Source organism: Sorex araneus, chromosome 4, assembly GCF_027595985.1.
Source record: "Sorex araneus isolate mSorAra2 chromosome 4, mSorAra2.pri, whole genome shotgun sequence".
NCBI classification, from domain to species: domain Eukaryota; kingdom Metazoa; phylum Chordata; class Mammalia; order Eulipotyphla; family Soricidae; genus Sorex; species Sorex araneus.
Genome location: NC_073305.1, coordinates 177,704,279 through 177,720,819, shown reverse-complemented (window position 1 = coordinate 177,720,819; position 16,541 = coordinate 177,704,279). Strand labels below are relative to the sequence as shown.

General features: G+C 46.4%; 1 protein-coding gene across 3 annotated transcripts in view; it reads right to left on the bottom strand.

Moving 5' to 3' along the window:
- The window catches only part of PLEKHG1 (pleckstrin homology and RhoGEF domain containing G1), a 289,773-nt gene that overhangs the window by 107,556 nt on the left and 165,676 nt on the right, over positions 1-16,541 (bottom strand). For all 3 annotated transcript variants that reach the window (XM_055135924.1, XM_055135925.1, XM_055135923.1), the window contains one exon: positions 6,257-6,762. In XM_055135924.1, coding sequence (XP_054991899.1) covers positions 6,257-6,664 — 408 coding nt within the window. In that variant the 5' untranslated portion in view covers positions 6,665-6,762. The remainder of the gene's footprint in view (positions 1-6,256; positions 6,763-16,541) is intronic.

Below are 16,541 nucleotides of genomic sequence, written 5' to 3'. Positions count from 1 at the left end.
GTGGTGCCGGGGATTGAACTGGGGTCTGTCACATGCCAGAAAAATGCCTTCTCTCCTGTGCCGCCTCTCTGCCTCCCCCATGCTAACTTTCAAAACTTGCTTTCATATTGAATTTTTTTCTTTACATATGAACATTACTATGAACTCTATGTAGAAATGGGCATGTTAGCTCCATTGTTACGACGTAAATGACAATCCAGACCACAGTGCTCTCTGTGTTTGAAGTACCAAATGTACAAAAGTAAATAGTTATCGTGTTGGGTGGAGGCACAGAAGGTGGAGAAGTCAGTTTGGGCACTGAGAGAGGAGCTAGGAAGAACAAGAGGAATCAAGAGCAATAGGAAAGGCCAGAGCTATCGTGGGTGGGGTGCTCACCTTGCATGCAGTTAACTAGGATTCGATCCCCAGCATCCCATATACGCCCCCGCTCCTTTCCCCAAGAGCACCACCAGGAGTGATTCCTGAGTGCACAGCCCAGAGTAACCCCTGAGCACTGCCGGATGTGGCCTCCCCTGACTCCCCCCTTACCTTCCACCCTCCCCCCAAAAAAGAGCAAAAGGAGTAAGAACCAGGGACAGGAGACAGAGTGCAGGACAGAGGGCTCTTGTCTTGCATGCGGTTGATCAAGAGTCAATCCCCAACACCACACATGTTCCCTGGAACCCCATCAGGAGTGATCCCTGAGTGCAGAACCAGAACCCTGAGCACTGCTGGGCATGGCCCAAACCACTCCACTTCTCCCTCCAAGAAAAGAACCATAATATTTTCCATTAATTTTCAGAAAGCATAGGGAATTCATTTCTGGACAGCTAATGGCCTGGGAAAGGGAAAAAAAATCTCTCTCTCTCTATATGTGGAATTATTTTAATACAATGTCTGTACATTTGGGGAAGAAAGGCATATAACCTTTTTCGCATGTGCAACCAACATCTGTGAATCCTATCTTGCAAGTAACTTTACTGGGTTTGTTCTCTACAATAATAATTTGATGACGCTGGGGACCATCTGATCACAAGTGAAGACACTGACGGCTGGGAAATCAGTGTGCGTATCCATCATATTTCACAAGGATATTTCTATTCATCAATTCCAAAAACAAAATCTAAACCTGAGCTGTGAGGACGGCTTAGGGATAGGGTTTAAGTTGTAACTGTGCCACTTGTGAAGGAAATGAACCAAACAGAGAATGAGTATGGAAGCTTGTGCATCAGATGGGATTCAGTAAAGTGGAGCGCAGAAACCCGACAACCTCCTATTGCATAAATGAGACGTGATTCACAGTTACTTTTCTAAAACAGACTTCTCCCCCCTCCCCACACCTCAAAATAACTGCTTTGAAAATGATAAAGCCAGAAGGACATGATGGGGGTTAAGATGCATGGTTGGCATGGGCTGAACATGTCTGATCCCTAATACCTCTTAGCACCACCCCCTGCAGGTCCTCACACTGAATTTCAGGCCAGTTGGCCAAGAGACTCTGAAAAATCCTACACCCCTCCCCCCAGCCAAGAAGAAGAAATCAATTATAAGGGAGATCTGTATGGCAGAGGCTGATCACAGTGGGTCACTGACAATCCTGCTTTGGAGAAAATTGTGGGCACTAGTGAGGTCACCTACTTTCAACTGGACCACAGAGCTAATAATGTGGGCATCACCCGTTCATTCCCCCCCCCCCACCCCACAATTACGTTCTAGTTGTAGTGAATGGACCAGTCTGATTCTCTGAGTGAATAAGTGAATGTGCAACTAAGTATTGGTTACTGCTCTGAACCAGCAAATTCAAGGGAGGGCAGTGATGATGAGGCTTCCCATTTATTAACTGCCCTCCCTGTGTCACAGCTGCACGCCTTGGTCATCTCCCAGCTAATTTAAACCTCCTAAGAACTCGAGGAGGCAGTGATTATTTATTAGCCCCACTTTGCAGTTAATTCAACACAGACATATTCTAAGATAGGGGTTGGCTCGGGTGGAATCCAGCCCTAAAGTTAAACTGGAATGTTTATTTCTATCCATTGACATAATGCCTAAGGCCCTGGAAGTTGAGCCAACACTTTCCAAAGTATTGCCAGGGGGGATGGTGCTGCAATGGCTGGTGGTGGAGGGGATCCTGTTTGTTCACCGAAAGAAGGCAGATTTCTAAGGCTGGGGGTGAGAAGGTGTGCTAAGTAGCTTCTCTTCTAAGAATGGGATAATTAGCCCAACAGGTTTGAAAACCTCTAGCTAAAACTCTCTTTTTAAAAAAATTTTTTTATTAGTGAATCACCGTGGGGTACAGTTACAGACTTACAAACTTCTGTGCTTGCGTTTCAGTCATGCAATGATCGAGTACCCATCCCTCCACCAGTGCCCATTCTCCACCACCAATGTTCCCAGTATCCCTCCCCACACCCCACCCTGCATCTGTGGCAGGGCATTCCCTTTTGTTCTCTCTTTCCTTTTGGGTGTTGTAGTTTACACTAGAGGCATTGAGTGGCCATTGTGTTCCATCTATAGTCTACATTTGGCTCACATTTCCCAACCTGAGCTGGTCCTCCAAATATCCTTTACTTGGTGTTCCCTTCTCTATCTGAGCTGCCTTTTCCCCCAGCATTTGAGGCTGGCTTGCAACCCATGGAGTAAACCTCCTGGTCCTTATTTATACTATTCTTGGGCATTAGTTTCCCATTCTGTTACTTTATATTCCACAGATGAGTGCAATCTTTCTATGTCTCTCCTTCTCTTTCTGGCTCATTTCACTTAACATGATACTTTCCATGTTGATCCATTTATATGCAAATTTCATGACTTCATCTTTTCTAACAGCTGCATAGTATTCCATTGTGTAGATATACCAAAGTTTCTTTAACCAGTCATCTGTTCTCTAGCTTAAACTTTTTATTACTATTGGTACTTTAGAGAAATTTTCTGTTTCCCCTAGTGCAAAACATACTTAATAAATGGACAAGAAAAAAAATCTCTTTTCAGGGCCAAAGCAATAATACAGGGAATTTGTCTTGCATGTTGCCGACTTGGGTTCGATCCCCGGCATCCCATATGGTCTCCCGAGCACTGCCAGGAGTAACTCCTGAGTGCAGAGCCAGGAGTAACTCCTGAATATCCAGAGGGTGACCCAAAAAGGTGAAACAAATAAAGCAAACAAAAGCAAACTCTTTCTTTCCTTTTGAAAGTGGGATTTCTTTTTCTTTCCATCTTCTCTCTTCTTCCTCCCTTCCTTCCTTGCTTTCCCACACCCTGTTGTCCTCAAGGGTTGATTCAGCCAGTTTGATCTCAGGGGTCCATGTGATGCCAGGGATGGAACCTGGGGCTTCCACATGCAGATTAGGCTTGATCCTTGGAGCTACTCCCTGACTATTTTTTTTCCTATTTTACTTCTTTTTATCTAAGCTATCAATTAGCCTCCAAAAATTAAAATTTTTTTTTTCTGAAATACCAGTTTAGTAACTAAAGGTATGTTAATATTTTTACTAAGTGGAAAAAGTTTTAAGAAAAAAAGATAGGAAAAATAAGATAGGCTAAAGGAATCCCTGACAACCTTAAGTTCTCTGAGAGGTCATAAAGTTTTTGGCAATTTCACAAGTATTTTTTTCTCAAGTACAAATGACATCATTGTTGAAATGAAAAAAATTGGCTTGGATTCATCTACATTTGGGATCACATATTGTTTGGGTTGAGCATCAATTGATTGTTCTATTTTTACTGGGAAGTTAGGTCATAGCTATTTTTAGCCAACAGGGTTGAATTTGTGAAACTCAACACACAATCGTGCCTTAGAATTTTTCTCTCAAGCTGTAAGAATGCACATAACTTGGTGAAAAATGTGCACATCAGCAAATGCTCTACTATGCTCTGGAACATATTTGAGATCAAAAGTCAGAAACAGAAAGTGGGTAACTGAGAGAAATTTTGATATATTACTAGGTAGCAAAAAGCGATTATAGCTTTTTTACAATTAAAAAAAATTTTTTTTTAAATCTTCCTAAACTGTCCTTAGAGACCTCAGAGCCCCTCCTGGTATTACTCAGACAATAAGAGCCTGAGAATAGGGTGCTGGTTGGGTCCTACAGTTCAAGGGATGTAGCAATTACCCAAGCTACCCTGCAAGTAGTCAGGGGTCCCCGGGGCTATGTTCAGTGATACCCCGGGGAAGACCATGTGATGCCAGGGCCTGAACTCAGAGAAGCTGCACACAAGGCAAGCGTCTTAGTCCCTACGCTTTCTCTCCAAACTTGAGCCTGGTATTCTTGTTGCTTTATGGGGGACCATACCCAGCTCAGTGGCCACTCCAGGCTCATTACTTGGAGGGCCATCCAGGGCTCCCACAAGCAAAGCATGCACCCCAGCCCTTTGAACTATCTCCCAGCCCACACACAGCTTTATAATAGATGAATACCTATGCCTTTGAAATATTAATATCGTTAATCAATGAGAATGACTTACACCTGAGCTATCGTGGCAATTTCTCACTTTGTCCTTGAAGAAAGATCTATACACCAGAGCAAAGTCAGTGACTGAAATTTCAGAGTCAGTGAGGGGGCATGTGGAGTTAAGTCAAGTGATCTTTTCAGGTTTGTGGACCGTGAAGATGAACAGGAAGGTCCATGTTCATGAGAAGACAAACCCCCATGGCCTTCTCCACCCTTCGCACCTTTCCCCCAAACACCCGCCAGGAGCAGAGAATCTTTTATAATCGGGTTTTCAAGCTCACTGGCAAACAGCATCCTCTAGCTCGCCTCTCAGCTCAACCCACAAAGCCCCTGAGGTCATGGTGTTGGATTGATGAACACAACACAGATCCTGGGGTAGAAATGATGAACTCAACATACTGGCAAACACAGTCACAGCATCATTCTATTTTTTTCTCCTCACTTTTTGACTTCTGAGTCATAGCCAGCAGTACTCAGGGAAGTGCCAGTGCTCGAATCCAGGCCACTAGCATGCTAAGCCTGTGTCATAGACCTTGAACTACCTTCTTGATCTTGGATTAACACTCCTCTTCTTGTTTTGGTCTTTAGAACCACGCCTGATGGCACTCGGGGTCCACTTCCAGCTGTGCTTAGGGGTCACTCCCAGCAGTGCTCAGGGGACCATGTGGTGTTGGGGATGCAACCCAGGACTCTCAAAAACAAAGCTTACATTTCACACCTTTAAGCTTGCTCTCTCTCTCTCTCTCTCTCTCTCTCTCTCTCTCTCTCTCTCTCTCTCTCTGGTTCCCCGCTTCATCATCCTCGCTTCAAACACAGAATCACCTCATCAATGCAAAGGCTCGCCCTGAGGCCCCGATGGCCACCAACTTTCAGAACCCAATGAGAAGTGCAGGTACGCGGGTGCAGTGACGGCAAACTTCAGGCCTGAAGGGATAGGGGATGGTCTGGTCCTTCTCATCCCCCACCCCTGCCGTTCCCATGGTCCCTGGAGGTCACGCCCACAAACTGCATCCGGCTGCTACTTAAGCTCTTTAAGGGCCATGATCCAGAGACACACAAAAGAATCTCTGAACTGAGCAGCTCGCTGCAGAGATTTCTCCACATCCTAATTATTTAAAATTTTAGAATTTCAGGAGCATGTGATCGCTCTTGTAGCTGAGCAGCATCTTATGCTATTCATAACAAGCAATACAAAACAGAGTAGGGGGAAGATTGTCTGGCATAGAGGGAGGAAGAGGGGTGGCATGGGATGGATACTGGGGACCTTGGTGGTGGAAGATGTGCACTGGTGGAGGGTTAGGCGATCATTGTTTCAGTCAAAACTCAAACAGGAAAGCTTTCTAACTGTAATCACTTTAATCACTCACAGTGATTGAAAAAAGAAATAGGGGCTGGAGCAATAGCACAGTAGTAGGTCGTTTGCCTTGCACCCGGCCGGCGGGGGTTCAATCCCCAGCATCCCATATGGTCCCCTGAGCACCACCAGGAATAATTCCTGAGTGCAAAGCCAGGAGTAACCCCTGTGCATCTCCAGGTGTGACCCCAAAAGCAATAATAATAATAAATAATAATAATATAAAATTAACATACTGAATAAAAAAAAGTGATGTGGAGTTCATGCCCAATTCAATCAGCTTTATCAGTGACTGAATAAATAGCAGTAACGCCTACATTGAAAAAAAAAAGGGTTCACCCTGAGGATTTTCACATGGTTGAGTACACGGCTAGATTTCCTCTGCTGTTCTGGTCTGTTTGAACACGGACACTTCCGTGCAGGAGACACCCATCTGCTCCAGCCACAAGCCCAGCCAACCTGCCCCACCGCGCCTTACCTCTACGATGCTTTTCAGATCTTGCACATACGTCCTTTCGGTCTCCACAATCTCCTGGACCACACGATCTACGTAGAGCAGCTTAGGACTCGCGGCTGACTGAGCGCCGGCTTTGGCCATCCCGTTGGCTTCGGCCCTCCAGGGCGTCCGGGGCTGCCTTTCACTGCCCTCCTTGGCGCCCGGTGGCCCCGAGGGGCTGTCCCTGGGCAGCTCGCTGCTGGAAAAGGGTCTGGCGGGCACCAGCTCCAGCTTGATGGCCCCGGCGTCCTTATCCTGGGGGAACAAGCCCAGGTGGCTGCTAGATGCCAAGGTCATTCTGCTGCCAAACGAGCCGTGGCTGTCCCGGGAGGAGGCCGAGGAGGACGTGGAGCCGAAGCTGATGGGGCGGTCGCTGTCCGAGAGCTCCATGGTCCTCTGCGCTGGGCAGTGGCCGCACCTGGCTGCGGGCGCGGGCGCTGCAATTTCGGTCACAGCTGAGGGTGCTTGGCGAAGCGACGGCTGCACATCTGTATGCAATGCAAGAGAGGCAAGGTCAGTGGGGCTTTCCAGAGTCTATTGAAGAGGTGAAGAGCGAACCCCAGGCACTATCTGCCCGGGGGAGCGAGTGGGCATGGAGGGAGAGGAAGAGACTGCGGTGCTCGGCTGCGGGGCACCGTCCCATCCTCCGGAAGAGGCCTGGGAAGCAGGGCCAGGTGCTCCCCGGTATCCTCAATGTGTGCCTGCGCATCCCCAAGGCCATAGGTCCACTCATTGGGGTCCGAGCTTTAGGGCTCCCTCAAAGTAGCTGCGATCAATCAGTTGGAGTCAGATTTGTCCCAAAGGGCTCAACTCCAGATTTAGCGTCCAGGGCACAGTGCAATTAGTAATTTTTGTGTTTGGGGGAGCTTGGGTCAGAGCCTGTGATGCTCAGTGGCTATTCCTGGCAGTGCTCAGGGAGCCTTATAGGATCAAACTAGTCTCTACCGCATGCAAGGCAAAGCGCCCTACCTACTGTACTCTATCTCTGGCCCCCAAAGTGAAGTACTTTATTTATTTATTTATTTATTTTAATAAATTTATTTTATAAATTTTGTTGAACCGCAGTGAGATCGTTACAAGCTTTCATGTTTGGGTTACAATCTCACAATGATCAAACACCCATCCCTCAACCAGTGCACATCCCCCAGCACCAATATCCCGGGTATACCCCCCCCCTTTCCCACCCTCTCCCTGCCTCCATGGCAGACAATATTCCCCATACTCTCTACTTTTGGGCATTATGGTTTGCAACACAGACACTGAGAGGTCATCATGTTTGGTCCATTATCTACTTTCGGCACGCATCTCCCATCCCAACTGGTTCCTCCAGCCATGATTTTCTTAGTGATCCCTTCTCTATTCCATCTGCCTTCTCCCCTCCACTCATGAAGCAGTCTTCCAGCTATGGGGCAATCCTCCTGGCCCTTGTATCTACTGTCCTTGGGTGTCAGCCTCATGTGATGTTATTCTATACTCCACAAATGAGTGCAGTCCTTCTATATCTGTCCCTCTCTTTCTGCCTCAAGGTCAAGTACTTTAAAGAAATAGGGTTCTCGAATGCCCCAGAACGGATGACTGGTTGAGGAAACTTTGGTACATCTATACAATGGAATACTATGCAGCTGTTAGAAAAAAGGAGGTCAAGAATTTTGTAGTTAAGTGGATGGGCATGAAAAGTTTCATGCTGAGTGAAATGAGTCAGAAAGAGAGAGACAGACATAGAAAGATTGCACTCATCTATGGTATATAGAATAACAGAGTGGGAGACTAACACCCAAGAACTGTAGAAATAAGTACCAGGAGGTTGACTCCATGGCTTCGAGGCTGGCCTCACGTTCCGGGGAAAGGTCAACTCAGAGAAGCGATCACCAACTACATTGTAGTCGAAGGCCATGTGGGGGAAGGGAGTTGCGGGCTGAATGAGGGCTAGAGACTGAGCACAGCGGCCACTCAACACCTTTATTGCAAACCACAACAGCTAATTAGAGAGAGAAAACAGAAGGGAATGCCTTGCCACAGTGGCAGGGTGGGGTGGGGGGGAGATGGGATTGGGGAGGGTGGGAGGGACACTGGGTTTACGGGTGGTGGAGAATGGGCACTGGTGAAGGGATGGGTTCCCAAACTTTGTATGAGGGAAGTATAAGCACAAAAGTGTATAAATCTGTAACTGTACCCTCAAAAAAAAAAAAAAGAAAAAAGAAAAAGATACGATTAAAAAAAAATAATAAGAAAATAAAAAAAATAAAAAAAAAAAAAAGAAATAGGGTTCTAAGTGTTTAGACTCTCTGCAGTCAAAAGGTGACAACAACCCACAGTAAATTGTATCTTGGCTCCAGAAAGTCATGTGATAGTAAAACATTCAGAAGCTAATGATAAAAATATTTCTAAATGAAAAGAAATTGAGGTCACACCTGGCGATGCTCAGGGGTTTCTCCTGATTCTGCACTCAGGAATTACTCTTAGAGGTTCTCAGGGGACCATCTCAGGATCAAAGCCCAGGTCAGTCGCATGCAAGGCAAACACCCTCCTCACTTTACTTTCACTGTGTTCCCTCAGAATATAAATCTGAAGCAACACAAAATTCCAGTCTTTAATTGCTGTGAATCTCGTTCTCTTCCCGTTCCTCTGCACCCTCCAATAGCGAGATCCCAGGTCTATGGAAACAAAATGCTGCATAATGAATGTGATCCAGAGAGTGATAAATGAGGCCAGAGAGACAGTACAGCAGGCAAGTCGCTTGCTTTGCACGAGGCCTACACAGGTTTAATCTCTAGTACCACATATGGTCCCCTGAGTCCCACCTGGAGTGATCCCTGAGCAAAAGTAAGCCCTGAGAACCAATAGGTGTGGCCCCCAAACCAAACCAAACCAAACCAAACCCCAAAATATCCCCAAACTGAAAACAACTAAAAAGAGAGTGATAAATGAAAAATGCTGCTTTTCTTGGGTAAGAAATCCATATTCACGATTTTTGGGGAAAAAAATGGAATGAAATTTATGGTTGGAAGAATATAATGGGACAAACATAAACCCAATGACTCCCCCCCCCACACACACAAAAGGAGCATGCTTTAACTCTGTTTATTTTATTTTATTTTTATTTTTGGGTCACACACAGTGATGCTCAGGGGTTACTCCTGGCTCTGCACTCAGGAACCACTCCTGGCGGTGCTCGGGGGACCATATGGGATGCTGGGGATCGAACCCAGATTGGTCGCATGCCAGACAAATGCCATAGCCGCTGTGCTATTGCTCCAGCCCATCTCTGACTCTGTTTTAAGGATCAAACTGGACCTACCAATAATTCTGCAATACTTGTTCTGATTTGAATAAATCAAGTGATCATCTTGCCTCTTCTAGATAGTTTAAATTCGTGGCAAGTAATAGTGTGACCTTAAAATGCAAATATGAAAATTATGAAGAGAAACAAAAAGAGCCATAAGGAATTGTAAGAAACATGTAGGAAATGAGTCACTTAACCACGACCAGTGTAACCACTGCCACATGGCTTGTTTGCCACAAATTTTTAAAGCTTTTGCAATATGCTTTCCGCTTGCTCTATAACAACTTTATAGCCTATAAACCATGGATTGGTCCTAGTCATTAAAGTGCACTTGCTCTAGAAAGTCTGGTCCTGTTTGGGTGTGGCAAGAATCCAAGGAGCCTCCAGGCATTTAAGTGTGCCCACAGCAAAGTGTGCATGCCCACAGTTGAGAAACTCCTGCAGGTCAGTGGAGGCAAAAGACATAATAGGCCTTGCTCCCCCTTCACCATGCACCAGGACTGTTACCAGGTGGCCAATCTCCCATTCAGAAACGGGCACTAAATTTTGGAAGTATATCAGGATGCTTTTAACTGAGTGTAGTGCCAAAGACGGAACCCAGCTTGCATGCATGCAAGGCATATGCTTTGACCCCTAGACCATATGGCTGGCCCCAATCAAGATTTCTTTTAGATCTCCAAGGCCCACTGAGGCATGAGTTAGGACCAAATCTCAATTAGGTATAGAACTCCAGAGCAACCGAGAAAGATCTAGATAAATTTACCCTGTAGATATGAATACAGTGATCTCCAGCGCAAGTTCTGATTATTCTGATGCGTAAACAATCAGCCTTCCGTTCCATATTAACAACACGTAATATATCACTCTAGAGTGAAAAGCAGATATGCTAGAAACTCCTTTTCTCTACTAGCTTTCACTTCCAAGCTGGATGGCCAGAGGCACATCATGAGATAAAAAGAGGACCAAATAAATTTGCAGAACGTTTTAGAGGAGCTTACGGGGACTGTGAAGGATGATGGTGCTTTTTAAACTGTCAAGGGGAAGATCCCAAAGCTTCCCAGGTGAACAGAAGATCCTCATATAAATGGATCATCAATTAGAACCATGAATTGGTTCCTGCCCCCAGGGACGCTCAGATGTTCCCAATCAGGCCAACTTAGCCACCGCCACTGGCTGAATGGGTCGGCAACCAGGAGCTAAAGCAGAACTTTTGAGATATTTAGTCTCCATAGTATTTTGCCAAATGTACTGGCCTAAGTTACATGACGAATCACGAAATCCCATTAATCACCGATTTCTCGGGGAGGGGGGGGGCTCAGTAACATCTCATTTCGTCCTTTCCCTAAGATCTTAGAAGTCTATCTCGACTTGACCCTCCTAACGATGTTGCACTGGGGGCTCTTCAGGGTCAGGGGAGTGAGATCCAGCTTGTTACTGGATTTTGCATATGAATACACCATGGGAAGCTTGCAAGGCTGTCCCATGTGGGCAGGAAACTCTCAGAAGATTGCGAGTTTCTCCCAGAGGGAGAAGTTACATACCTCCCCAAATTACCAATGACAGAAGTGGACCGTTTAGAACTAGAGCACATCAGGGCATATAATATGAGATTTCATTTGCTAATGGATAACATTTTTATGTTGATTCATTGCTTAGAAGATAATTATAGTTTTCTTCCATAAGGAAATGTACCTCATAAAAACTGTCTAGTCTTGTTCTCACCACTCTCAAAATAATTTAAGATTTCGACCCTGTCTGGTCTACTTTTCCTCACACAACCAACTCACCAATGATTAATATTTACCTTTGAAAGCTGCACGGGGCTCATATGCAGCAGGAATTTGAGCCAATGCATAAAATATAAACTGAGCTATGTTCTAAGTGTAAAAAATGCATCAGGTTTCACAGACATCATAGGAAACAATTACAAAAACCCACAGACATGGGGTCAGAGAGATAGTACAGCTGGTAGGGTGCTGCTTTGCATACAACTGACCCAGGTTGGATCCCCAGTATCCCATACGATCTCCTTAGCACTGCCAGGACTAATTCCTGAGTGCAGAGCCAGGAGTAACCACGAGCATTGCCGCGTGTGGCCCAAAAACAAATCAACAAAAAATAAATAAAACTCCACATACTTCTCTGTATTGCAAACTATAATGCCCAAAAGTAGGGAGAGCATATGGGGAAAATTGTCTGCCATGGAGGCAGGGGGAGGGTGGGAAAGGGGGGTTACGCTGGGGACATTGGTGGTGGGGAATGTGCACTGGTGGAGGAATGGGTGTTTGATCATTATATGATTGTAACGCAAACATGAAAGCTTGTAACTGTATCTTACAGATTCAATAAAAATAAATAAATAAATAAATAAAACTCCACATACTTCGTTAATGACTGGAGCGATAGCACAGTGGGTAGGGCATTTGCCTTGAACGTGGCTGACCTGGGTTTGATTCCTTTGTCCCCCTTGGACAGCCTGGCAAGCTACCGAGAGTATCCCACCTGCACAGCAGAGCCTGGCAAGCTCCCCGTGGCGTATTCGATATGCCAAAAACAGTAACAACAAGTCTCACCATGGAGACATTACTGGTGCCTGCTCGAGCAAATCGATGAACAACGGGACGACAGTGCTACAGTGCTACTTCGTTAATAATTTTAAACATCCCCCCACCACTTTTTGTGTTTCTGGAGACTGAAGCCAGGTCTCATGCATGCAAGGCATAATCTCTGCACTAGCATCTTCAGTTCATGTTAATATTTTCTTTATATTAATGAAATTCCCTCTCGGAGAGCCCGGCAAACTACAGAGAGTGTCCTGCCCACACGGCAGAGCCTGGCAAGCTACCCATGGCGTATTCGATGTGCCAGAGACAGTAACAGTGGGTCTCACAATGAAGACATTACTGGTGCCCGCTCGAGCAAATTGATGAGCAATGGGATGACAGTGACAGTGATGACAGTGATATTAATGACATGTTGAAAAATATTTTTGGAAGAGTGGATTACATACAGTAACCTCAAAATGATTTCAGTGATTTGGGATGGGTGAGCTGGCTCTGAAGGGCATAGCACATCTCTGGTACTACATGGTCTTTGGATAACTGCTGGGGCAACCCCCCAACACACTCAGGTTTGGCCAGAAAGTCAACTATACAAAGACTCGCCTGCCTCCATAAAATGAATTCTACTTTGTGTTGTATTGTACTTCAGTGAGATAAAACTGAGGTAGGAATCCCCAAGTAGTTGCTATTCTGTAAGAGTTCAAATGTACTTCTTTATTAATCCTTGCCTAATAATCGAATGGAGAGGAACATACAATTTAAAGTTCATCTTTAATTGGCTGATCCTGGATGTTCCAAGAAGTGCTTGGGAGCTGGGAACCACTGCTGGTGATACTCAGCTAACTGGGCTAGCGGTTCAATGAAAAGCTGAGGATATGGACCCCCCGGGCCACCCCAGGTGCTGGGTGTGTATGTGTGTGGGGGTGGGGGGTGGGAGTGGGATGCTGAAGATCTAACTGGGGTTGGGTCTGGATCTGTGCTAACTGCCAGGTCCCTCATCTTTGAGTTATTTTTTGTGAAAAGTGACTTTTATTTTATTCGTAGTTTATATACATTGTCAAATAATATCAGGAACTGTCACTGTCACTGTCATCCCATTGCTCATCAATTTGCTCGAGCAGGCACCAGTAATGTTTCCATTGTGAGACTTGTTACTGATTTTGGCATACTGAATACGCCACGGGTAGCTTGTCAGGCTTTGCTGTGCGGGCGAGATACTCTTGGTAGCTTGCTGGTCTCTCTGAGAAGGGCGGAGAAATCGAACCCGGGTAGGCCAATGTGCAAGGCAAATGCCCTACCATGCCCTACTACTGTGCTATCGCTCCAGTCCAATATCAGGAAATTATACAAAAATTACAGAATTTCAGTGTTTTTTTTTTTTTTTTTTTTTTTTGCTTTTTGGGTCACACCCAGCGATGCTCAGGGGTTACTCCTGGCTTTGCACTCAGGAATTACTCCTGGCGGTGCTTGGGGGACCATATGGGATGCCGGGGATCGAACCCAGGTCGGCCGCGTGCAAGGCAAACGCCCTACCCGCTGTGCTATCGCTCCGGCCCCTCAGTGTTTTTTTTAAAATGTAACGATGATTATTTTTTAAACTGAATCTCCGTGAGATACACAGTTACAAAGCTGTTCACGATGGGGTTTCAGTCATACAATGTTCCAACACCTGCCCATTCACCAGTGTACATTTCTCACCACCAATGACCCCGGTTTCCCTCCTCCACCCCCAGCCTGCCTCTATGGCAGGTACCTTCTCTCTCTCTCTCTCTCTCTCTCTCTCTCTCTCTCTCTCTCTCTCTCTCTCTCTCTCTCTCTCTCTCTCTCTCTCTCTCTCCCTTTTGGGCATTATGGTTTCCCTTACAGATACCAAGAGGTTATCATGTTTGTTCCTTTACCTCCTTTCAGCTCATGCAGAGTCATTTCCAATTAGAGTAGCTGTAATGGTCCCCTCCCTGCCTTCCCCCCAGCACCTGAGGCAGGAGTCCAACCACGGACCCATCCCCCTGGCCTGTGTTTCTACTGTCCCTGAGTATTTCATCTTGGAATTTTACTTCCTCAAGCGAAAGGAACTCACCTGGCGATGCTCGGGGAGCCAGCTCCGCCTGGCTCTGTGCTCTGGGGTACCGAGCAGCACTCAGGGAATGAGCTGCAGTGCTGGGGACTGAATTACACTGGGCCGCATACAACGCCTTAACCCCTGAGCCCCCCCCCTCTGGCCCCGATTCTTTGGGCAGGGCCTACTCCTGGCTCTGCCCGCAGGAATCACTCCTGGTGGGAATTGGGGGAACCACATTTGGGTGCACAGCATACAAGGCAAGCGGACTCGCTGTACTACTTACTTCTCTGGCTCAGACCCTGACTTTTACTTTGTCACTCTGTTCACTCACACCTGCTACTGCCCTGAGCTCCCTACATGGAGCTGGGGCTGTACTGTGCAGTCACCACCGGGTTCATGGGCTTCTCGGGTAATAGAAAGCAGCAGAGCGGGAAGACTTTCCTCTCTGCCCTCCGTGAACCCCGGTGGCAAACTGTGTCCACATCAGGGAAACTTGCTATTTTCCTTCTTTTCTTGCCAGTGCACCAAGTCCCCAATATAGCAACAACCTCCGAGAACTTGTCAAACAGGATTTAGGTCCCACATCCCTGGATCTTTTTAGCACCCTAAAACAAGCTGGCGCTCCACCTCGGATGGGGCTTGGCTCACCGGATCCTCCCCAAACCCAAGGCTGCTTGCTGGGTTAGAGGGGCACAGAGGAGGCAACACACCCGAGAAGCCCAGTCAGCCTAAGAGCATCCAATAAAACAGCTCTGTATCTTCTTGGATTGTATTTATCCTCCTGGTGCCATCAGAAGTACAATGGAAACGAGCCATGCAGCTCCACGGAGACAGCCTCACACCGCATGGGGCCCTGTGATTCTAGGTGAAGGCTCTAATTCCTGAGCTTTTCTTTGTTTGCTCTTCAAACTCCCATTATTTTAATTGCTCTCCTTTGGAATGTCACTGCCAGAATGAAAAACAGCGTTTCTTGGCTCACGGGCTGCGGGAGGGTTAAAGCAGAACTTTCCATGGCCCTTCGGCCCACGTTTCCTGTCACTGTGTTTACATGCTGAAGGGGGGGGGGGCTTGCTGGTTCCACAGCAGACACTCCCTGTCCAGCTATCCAGGCAAGGAGAGACTGAAAAACCTCCCCACCCAGCAGGGGGTGAGGATGGAGCAGGGTTTCCAGATTCTCTTCATTGTTATTCTAGTCTTCAAATACTTAGTCTGAGTTCCTTGGCAGGACAATCAGGGAAACCAAGAGAATGTCTTGTGCCTAGGGCCCATGAATAACGAAACCGAGGTAGTTCCTCATTACACTGCTGTGAATGACTCAAAGAGGGGAGGCAGGGACAGAAGAAAACCAGCAAGAAGCGATTCTATCCGCCAACAAAGTTTGCTTCACACCATGCCTATGCAAGCTGTAAACAACTGATGTCATCATGAAAACACAAAACAAGACCAAAAACAATCCAGACTTTAAAGTCAATGTTATAAATTACAGACTTGGATCGGGGAGGGATAGCACAGGGGGGTGAGGTGCTTGCCTTAAATGTGGCCAATGCTGGTTCCATCTCTGGCATTGCGTTTTGTTGCCTGAGCATCTCCAGGGGTGATCCATGAGCACAAAGCCCTGGACACCACTGGGCGTGACCCCAAAACAAGCACAGAAGAAGCAAGAAATAGGGATTTATTACAGACTTACACTGTATTTCAAAGGCAACAGTGGGAATTTGGGAAGAATCCTTTTCCCTGACACACCTTCATCAGAGTAGACAGTACAACGGAGGAAAAAAAAAACCATCAGAGAGTAACATGGATTTCGACTTCTTGGTTCTAGACAAGACCAGTCCGAACCCTGCAAAAATGGCAGGGCAAGGAACATGGGTCCCACTATTCCTCTAGGCTCAAAGGCATCAAGTAGGGAAGTTGGTCTTCACACTAACTAGTGGTGGCCTGGTAATGGGAAAGGTATAAACTCTGTTTCCTTCTCTTGACCAATGTTAAATGTTCTTCGCAATAAGAAATATGGGTTTGAAGAAAAGCTGGACTAGCTTTGTGACTTCTGTGCAGATTAAAAATAAATTCCAAGGCTAGAGTGATATAAGCAGTTAGGGCATTTGCCTTGCATGAGGCTGACCTGGGGTCAATACCCGGCATTCCATTCGGTCCCCTGAGCATCGCCTGGAGTAATCCCTGAGTGCAGAGCCAGGAATAAGCCCTAAGCACACCAGGTGTAGCCCCCAAACAAAAATATTCCAGGAGCTCTTGCTTTGCATGCATGAATCCCAAGTATAATTCTTGGGCACCCTATGGCTGGGTACCACCAGGAGTGGCCCCCAGCCACCAAGCTGGAATAATCATCCAGCACCACACCAGGTG